This window comes from Channa argus, chromosome 15 (assembly GCF_033026475.1).
Source record: "Channa argus isolate prfri chromosome 15, Channa argus male v1.0, whole genome shotgun sequence".
Taxonomy (NCBI): domain Eukaryota; kingdom Metazoa; phylum Chordata; class Actinopteri; order Anabantiformes; family Channidae; genus Channa; species Channa argus.
In genome coordinates this window covers 6,991,247-7,000,896 of record NC_090211.1, presented here as the reverse complement: position 1 = coordinate 7,000,896, position 9,650 = coordinate 6,991,247, and the positions used below count along the sequence as shown (strand labels likewise).

Below are 9,650 nucleotides of genomic sequence, written 5' to 3'. Positions count from 1 at the left end.
AAAGCTAGCGCCAGTGGATCCTCAGACATAGTGAGAGATACTGTTGTTGTTCCTTATTCGCAGACTTCCAGCATGTCCGACAATAAGCGGGGACTCGTGTATTTGATCACCGGAGGCTGTGGGTTTCTCGGCAAGCACCTGGTGAGAGTTTTGCTGGAAAAGGAGGACGAGTTGGTGGAAGTCCGGGTGTTTGACAAGCACATAGACCCAACGGTAACGGAGCTGAGCACAGGTAAGACGAGCAGTGGAGCACAACGCTTCGTGACAGTCACAGCTGTGTTGGTTTTCTTTAAAAATACGAGCGTTTTCAAATGCTCAGGTATTGTTTTATCCACTATTTTGCAAAGTCTGGTCATTTTTAACAGACATCACCCAGACTTTCTTCATTTCGACAACGAAGCTCTAAATTTGTACTTCTACCTCTTCAATTTACGTAATTCTGCATCAAAGGTAAATATCTCCTTTGATTTGCGACCTTCAAAGGGCAGGATCAACCTTTGCACTGTTCAGTTTGTGTTGCAAAATCCCTGTTGTCTTTGGTGTGCACTTTTCAGGATTTGCCTTTTTGCAGCCTTTATTTTAACGTAGATTTTTATAACGTTAGATTTTTCTCTACTGTGAAACTGACGACTCTTTCTACACGACCCTAATCTATAGGAATAACCGGCTATTTATCTACTGATTAAGTTTACTATATTCTCTTTATCACTCATTACTTCATTGTCAACATTTTTTAATAAAAGCTGTAAATGATCCAGAGGAAGTGACAGGTGAGGTCACTGAATTCTCAGTCTCTATGGAAAAAACGATAAGATACGTTGACCTTGATTTTCCTCATATGATGTACTGTGTCAGCTTGTAGTGTTGAAAGCTGGGCTGTGAATCCAGCCAACTCCCCAACATATTTCCTGTGCCAGGATAAAGATGTGGGGAGATGTCACTCTTTACTTTGTTATCATTAACACTTCTTGTTATGCATGAAAACAGGATGTAGGCAGAATTGTTTCCCATGCAGGATGTTATATTTATTTTTCTTAGGAAAATGTCATAAAGTAATCAGCCCTCTTTTATTGTGGTGAGAAGTAATTAAGTTAAATTAAAAAAAGTCAATTACATTACACAACCATAGGCTTTTCCTGGGAAATGCATTTGACCGCAAATTATGTTTCTATCACACTGTGAGAAATTGGACCTTACACGGGATTCATTGTTCGTTGTGACTCAACACTGAGACCGTCATATGGGCCCCTGAGAGACAAGCCAACAGTAATTGGATAGTTCACTCTCTGTGACATCCATTATAGGCCTTCCAGTCTGGGGAAAAAGATCTTGACCAACCACCCCAAGGTATACCAGTGTTTGAATTGCATCACAAGCCAGTGTTCTAAAGTCCACTTGCCTTTCATGTCAGTTGCAGGGCTCGTTGGTTATCACTTAGCTCTCATGCACTGTCCTTGAAACACTAAGATAAACCAGAGGGGCAAGACCTTTATGTATGATAACAAGACTTCTTTGCCTTTAATGAAAAATTAGTCAGGATCCTTGTAAACAAACAAATTCTCCTCAGCCTTTTTTTTCCCTCTTGTATTTGATGCCTTCAAAGGAAAACAGCCCTTTGACTCTTGCCTGTATGTTTCTCAGAGCGGACAAAGGTGCTGGTCATTCAAGGGGACATCACAGACTATGGCAGCGTGTTAGAGGCCTCCCGGGGAGCTGATGTTGTCATCCACACAGCGAGCTTGGTGGACGTTTGGCACAGAATCCCAGAGACCCTCATCTACTCTGTCAATGTCACAGGTGAGACTTTAGGGGAGTGGTGGTCCAGGAAGGGGATGGAGAGGAAATATTTTTGGGTCGGAATATTTTATCATTGAAGAACAATAAAAAAGCCCACGCCTGCTATGTTTTCAATGATTCCTATTTATCCATGATTTTGAATCTGATGATCATAATGATGTTAGGCTAAAGCATTCACATCATTTTACTGAAAACATTTTATTAAGAACACATTTCTGGTGTGACTCCTACATAATGTCAATTCTGAACCAGAGGTTTCCTTACTGACCCATAAAACGCCCCACACTTCTTTTGAACTTTTTACAGTAACCGATGCCATTTCCTGTAGCTCTACCTAAATTTATTTAACTCATTATGGTTCACACTTGGTTGTGGAAAGTCTTTGCTGAGCCACAGAGAAATGACGTGTGGGCAACAATGTATAACAGCAATACAAGCAGCCTCAAGAATTATGAGTTTTATCAGCTGCAGATTGAAATAAATTTGTTGCTCTAGTATTTCAGATAACCGGTTTACAATTTTGATTGGCTCAAAAATAAAAGCTGGAGTCTCCATTCTTATGATAATAAACACAGCCAGTGCAAAAATGTGGCTCATGTGTTTTTAATTTTTTTTATTTGGGACAACAATAATCAACCTCATAGGGCTTTAGACTTATTTAGTTCAACCAGTTCATTATTGGGTGTGGTAGTTTCATGGGATCTGTTTCATTTTTAAATGTTTTTAAATGTTTATTTGTTTAAGAAAACTAAGGAAATACTATCCTCAAATTCTGTTCTGACAGCATATTTTCAGATGCTTGATGATACAGCTCATTTCTTGTGAATCTAAGCTAAGGGTATTGTTTATTATAGCATGAAACTGTGCACAGTGTTGACCTCCTTCATAGTCTGCAATGATTCAGCAAATAGACAAAAGGTACTTTTGTAATCTGTAAAGTCTTTCATAGAACAGGGTTACATCTGACCTATTACAATTGCTTGAAATAAACAAGTGAATGACTCATTAGCATGTGGAAGGCATTGTGAAATGCCAGTTGCTGAGTAAACTCAGTGAAGTTACATTTTCATGCACCCAACCTCCTCTGATTTTTACAGTTTGTCAAGCACTATCATAGAAACACAGTATAAACTCTGTTTTACTGAACCTGAAACAAACTGGCTTCTTCCAAGTTTACTAAGTTGAGAAAAGTTACACAGTTCATAATATTTCTGCTTCTCGACAATCTGACTGCATTGCCACAGGTTCCGGTTGTATTTAGTTTTACTGATTTATCAATACGGACCTGAATTATCTGGCTTCAGCTAGAGTACATACCGACATACCAAAGAGCTTGAATCAGGGTCCTAGAGTGCTCAAGTGTCTGAAGCTGTTTTTTTTTCAATGCATGCAGTCATGAAAAAGAACTGTGGCTTTCAGTTTGTCCCTACAAGGGTTGCTGTAGTGGAATTTGTTTTGCACATTGATTTGGCATACGTTTTATGCCGGATGCCCTTCATGCCGCAACCCTCGCATTTTATCCGGGCTCTATACCGGCACCAAGGTTGGCCTTGGTGGCTGGGCGAGGCCCCACCTGGTGTGGTGGAATTCGAGCACTTCTGCATTCCAACCCAATGCTCTACCACTGAGCCACCAGGTCCCACATTCAGTGCAATTATGTTGATGGTTTTTATTCAATTGATATAAATTCTAATTGTCTCACTTACTTATGTATTTCCCCATAGCAATTGCAAGTGTTGTCACTGCTCCTGCGCAATAAGATATCCCAAATGGCACATAACAGGGAAACATCCCTTTAAAAAAGATTTGAATACACTCTTGTTAGGATGACTTTCATTATCTGCCAAACTAGACCAGATTTAACTGTACAGCCTGTGGTCTGTGTGTGCTGTACTCTCTACGACCCCAATATCTGCTTACTTAAAAGTCTAATCATAGGAAACTACAAGGCCAACAGACACATCCACTTTCAGTATACGCTCAGATATAGATTATTTCACCCACTATATTATATTGCAGACTAGTATTGTGTATATAAACTATTTCAAGAAACATTTAGCTTTCTCAACTCTGCAGATTCAGTCCAGCTGTGCCAAACTCATGAATCTTTTGTGGGGGGGGGAATCCTACCTAATAATAACTGTCAGTCTAATAATCTAACAGCCTATTAACCAACATTATCCTTCTACTCAGGTACAGAGAATGTGGTCCGTGCCTGCGTGGAGTGTGGTATCCAGTGCCTGGTCTACACCAGCAGCATGGAAGTGGTTGGTCCTAACGTTGATGGGGACCACTTTATCAAGTGAGGCTTAAAAAATATTGTGTCACAGTGTACTGTAAAATGTTCCTCTCTGAGCTCCTCCAGAGTCCCTATAATTCTCAGAGGTCTTAAATTGTAAAGTGCTTTGAGATGAAGATGTTGTGATTTGGTGCTATATACATAAAATTAATTCAAACCAAACTGGAAAGGTTGGTCGAGAAAACACACAGGGAAGCAGGCCATATCTTCACAGAGAATAGAGGTTACAGAATTTGCATTTGTTGGGCATAAGGCTTTAGCAAGTCAAAACCAAAACTAATAGTAGCTTGATAGTAGAAAGCCAGTATCTCTACAGGGCACAGCATACCAATGTGACAGTTGTAATTTATAATTTGGCTCCTTAAGTGCTGTTGTCCCGGATTTGATTTTCTTCTTCTCCTGATCGCCCCACTATAGACAACATGAGGCTCTTTGCAGAATTTAGAGTAAAGATCAAAGTAAAATACCACGCATTATTCATTTCCCTGGTGGTCTAATCAAGGCGAATCTTTATTGCCCATGTCCATTCTTTATTTTTCCTGTACCACTGACATTATATTTTCCCCAAAGTTTTGCATTTTATATAATGCTTCAGGAGTGGTACAGCTAGCAACATGTCTGTGAAACATATGTAGAAGCTGTCCTGCTACTTAATGATTAACTACAGCAGCAATTTGCTGAAAAACAACTCCATTTCTGTCAGATATGAACAAGTTGGATGCAATGTGTTCACTGTTGACGAAACCTTTGGGAATTGTACTTTTTATTGCAGAAAAGCATTGTGTTGGTTACAATGGTGTTTTTTGGGGGGTTGTATTTAATTTATTTTTTTCCTGAACATAAGCCATCTCTAGAGATGTCCTTATCTTTTCTTGCAAGAAAGCACGGAAACCACAACAAGCAACCCTTTTGCAAAGATAAAACCACAGATGATAGATTGGAACAGATATTTTGCGAGTCAGCGCTATGTACATGATGATGTCATACAGTACTTTGTGCATTAAGTACAGGTATTGGGAGAGTTGTGACTTGCCTGTACTGGCAGCATCCATGTCTGCAATCATGACAACCTTCCCGTGTGTGTTTTTACCTGTGTAGCTCAGAACAATATTTGTAATTCTGCTGTTCACATAAAATTAGTCACTGTAAGAATAATAAACCTTTGTCTTTGACTGTTAAAATCGTTAAAAAAAACAGATTTTGTCCAAGCACTTCAGATACAAACAATTTGAGATGAAAGCTGCAAAAAGTGTGCAAAATAGATGGTAAAATGGTAGAAACACCTGGTTTTATTTATATATTTTTTTGTTCTCTCTTCCTGTATCTCTTTTAGTGTTCCTCTGTTGCTTTCCAAGTTTCCCCTCTGAGATGCATTTCCCATTTAGCCTCATTTCAACACATTCCTCACATGTGGGAAGATCAAGAAAAACCTCTTGCTTACTTTGTCCTGAATTTTTTCACTGACCACTTACATTTTTATTTTTTTTTTCTTAAAGGGGCAATGAAGACACACCTTACCGTGTGAAACACACTGTGGCCTATTCCAAGAGCAAAGCCAAGGCAGAGAAAGTTGCACTTGAAGCTAATGGCACCAAGGTATTTGTGTTAGAGTAATAATTTTTTATTTTATTTTTTTGTTTAGTTTAACCTAAACACAGTTATAATAGCGTATATAAAAGCACACGTAAAGGATTACTAATAACACTGAGAACTATATAAACCATAAAACTATAATATTGCAATGGCACTGACGAAACATATAATTATTGCTGAATATTACTGATACCTGTAATTCTGAAAATGTATCTCTGCTATGTAATATTAACCTGGGACAAGTTAACACACTCAGAAAGCTCTAAGCATTTCCTGTTTTCTTACTCACAATAGCGGTTGAAGTTTAGCTTGGGCAAAAGTCATTATGAGGGGAATTTCTTGTGCAACTATATTGTAAAATGCGAGATCAGTTGTGCTGTGGTTTTAACCCCCTGCTATTGAAATGTAACCCTTTTTTTTTTTTTTAACCCTGGTTTTGTCTCTCATCCAGGTGAAGGGTGGGAAGTGTTTATACACATGCTCTCTGAGGCCAACCGGGATCTATGGTGAGGGGCATGAGCTAATTAAGGAAATGTACACGCTGGGTGTTCAGAGAGGAGGCTTGATTGTCGGAGGCGTCCCAGACAATACAGAACATGGGCGAGTCTATGCAGGTGAGTGTCTAAATACTGTTTTTGTCATAACAACAACTTTACAGATAATGCATAGTGTTTCTCTAATGTTGCCAAAGAATCTCAACGGCTGTTCTATGTCTATCTAATAAAGCAAAGATGAGTAAACCAAACTGTAAAGGAGAAACTTATAAAAGTTTAGCATGATGACTTGTGATCAAACTAGGACTAGGAAAGCAGAAGTACAGTTGTCAAGCAGCCACTTCCTATGCATTTGACAGGAAGTCTGATTTGTATCACAGCCAATGTAATTATACAACACTGCCTGTTCAAACCCTAATAAACCCTAATATTTGCTGTCGTGTGGACTCTGGAACAGCTGCTAGTTAGTGATTCAAAAGCACAGGAAGAAAACATGAAAACAAAACTCTGTAAGCCAGCAACAGTCTATTAAGCATTATGAACACCTCATTACTAATTATTATACATGATACTCTACATTTCTAATCTGTCTGAAGTCGCAGGTTTCAGTGTTGGTGACACTAATAGTATCAGCTATTGCTTATGACCATATTAGGAATAGCAAGTATTGCATGCATCAGTCTACATGTATCGGTCGCTGCTTTTTGAAGTTGCAGAAGTAGAACAAGGATGTATGTCAAATTCTATAGGTTGATGTGTAGACTAATGTGAGAAACACTGTAAATGGAAATTCACAATGACTGCATTGAGACACTTTACATTTTTTTGCAAGTCCTTGTAACTTAAGTTTAGCTAATGCCAGTAGTGGTCTCTCTGTAATGTAAACTGTCGTAACTACCCACAGCTTTAAAGTAGTAACTCTTGAGTTAAGTACTCTGGAAATTTCAGAGGGGGATTTTTAAATGTTGTATAACATCTCTTGTAAAACATTGGTTTTGTTGGCTAAATGTGTGGTGATGGTTTTGTTTTCCTCAACAGTTTTCAGGACCTCTAGGGAGGAAATGTTATAAGACAATGGATTTTTAAAACGAGTCAAACTGTAGATGGCACTATAACTCAGTCAGCAAAAAAATGAACGCATGTACAACAGAACCAGAGTTTTGTGTGTGTTTCTTGGAACCCAAGTATACTTAACTGCTCAGTTATTTCTTCTATAATTAAATGTTTACCTCTTCATAACTCACTTTTATTGCTAGGCAATGTGGCCTGGATGCATTTACTTGCTGCTCGAGCCCTGAGAGAGCGCCCACAGACAGTTGGAGGTGAGGTTTTCTTCTGCTACGATGACTCACCCTACAAGAGCTATGAGGATTTCAACATGATATTCTTCTCCACATTTAACTTCCGAAGGGTCCGCATTCCCTCCCTAATGCTCTGGTTTCTGGCCATGGTTAATGATTTGCTTCACTGGTTACTGAGCCCAGTGCATAACTACACACCATTGCTGAACCGCTATACTCTAGCTGTGGCTTGTACTTCCTTCACGGTGAAAACGGACAAAGCCTTTCGTTATTTCCAGTACCGTCCCTTATACGACTGGGATCAATGTAGAATCCGCACACAGAAATGGGTCGACACATTCTCTCTGGATAACGCCAAAGATAAATAAAATGACCTCAATTACTATATCACAACATACAGTCATGTGAAAAGATTAGTTATTTTGAAATGACAAAAAGAATAAAGTATTTTTTATCAACATAATATTTAATGCACAATTGACTAGTTCATCAGAAGTTTAAGTTAATTTATAATTAATTTATCGAGGGATGCAAACTTTTGCACAACTTTATACAAATGTTCTTTCATCATCGGAGGTAACAAAAACGGCCAAAGGTGATTGCATAAAATAAAGGTAAAGTAAAATGAAAATTTTAGTGCCAAAGTTTGAAACCCCCTTAATAAATTAAACATTACATTTCTGAAGAAACCTTTGTAATAGTCAATAGATTGCTTTAAATATGTTGATGAAAAATAATTATTTTACTTATGCCATTTTAAAATAAGCAGATCCAATATTTGCACAAGGCTGTACATCTGAAGCTGCTACTACGTGTTTACACACAGATAACTATGAATAAAGGTATAACCTAGTATTAGCAATAACATACCATCAGACACTTGTATGAAGAGGTTTGCATAAAAAAAACTTTCACATTTCAAGTAGTGATTAACAAGTGTTTTTACTTTAATCTGAAATTATTTTTTGCTGAAGTCATTTTCTACAGGAGTAATTTTTTAGTACAGAAATGAAGTATTTGTCAGACAAAGAATGGGTCTGGAAACAAGTAATGTTATGTTAATGTTACGTGAGAAGGAAATGTAACGTCAAGTGTAGCTATAACAGGGTGCTGTTTTAAAAAATGGATTGGGTGATGACAACGAAGTTGGGGATTGATGGCAATCCATTACCAATGCATTTATTTGGTCATGTCCTAGTTTATATCTAAAACATAATGAAATTATTAAATTATTATTTTTTTATTATGATCTTTTTTTCTTGCGGCGTGGGGCTTTATTGTCTTTATTAGACCATAATAGCTGAAAAGAAACACAGAGAGACAATGTATGACATGCAGCAATGCTCCACTGCTAGATTAAAAGCAGTAACCGTAGTGAACCGTACTCATTCCGCTGTCAGGACATTCAGATTCTTTTAAAATTTATATTCCTTTGATTCCATCACACTTGGATATAAAATATTTCTACATTAGAAATTCTTAAACATTTGAATTTTTAACTTTGTAAACTGTCTTTACATTTACAAAGTATTTACTACATAATTATGGAATCAACCTGTACTTTAATGTATATTAATACTAACGTTTTATGTTAAAAATGTTATTTGTAATTTTTAATAAAGACTAATATATTCTACAATGTTTTTATTTGTGACTTGTCACCTGACTTGCATTACAGGGAGAGGCTGCATATTCCTGTTTTTCTTTCCGTAACTGATCTCATCCGTCATATGGAGTTCATCGTATGTCATAATGAAAGTGTACTGCCTGGAGACTTTGACCTTTTTTTTTTTTTTGTTTTGTTTTTGTTTCGATATACATGGATATCCATGGAGACAAACTTTATTTACCCTAAGTGTTAGGGCCTTCCTCGTATTCTTGTGGAAACTTGTCATCAATCTTTAGAGCAACCAGCTGGGTCACATTTATTTACCATTAAATCATTGGGAGTTCCCATGAAAAGCTTGGTGTTGTTGCAGCATGCCAAGGTGTTCCCCCATTTCCGTTTGCCATGGCAATCATAATATTTACAGGCCAGCTCTATAAAAAAGGAAAGGTGGGTGTATGGCCCTCATAACATAAAAGGGCTTTTTGAGACTTTTTTGAGACACTTGGTTTTATGGTTAAGCTTTTAGTTAGCTTTAGATCAAAGTTAGGGCTGAGACT

General features: G+C 37.6%; 1 protein-coding gene across 1 annotated transcript; it reads left to right on the top strand.

Annotated features, from left to right (window-relative positions):
* hsd3b7 (hydroxy-delta-5-steroid dehydrogenase, 3 beta- and steroid delta-isomerase) lies at positions 1-9,125 on the top strand. Its single transcript, XM_067477898.1, has 6 exons — positions 1-232; positions 1,642-1,797; positions 3,991-4,099; positions 5,593-5,692; positions 6,141-6,303; positions 7,440-9,125. Exons 1-6 carry the CDS (start codon positions 73-75, stop codon positions 7,850-7,852), a joined length of 1,101 nt encoding a protein of 366 aa, XP_067333999.1. The 5' UTR covers positions 1-72; the 3' UTR covers positions 7,853-9,125.
* Positions 9,126-9,650: the final 525 nt, after the last annotated feature.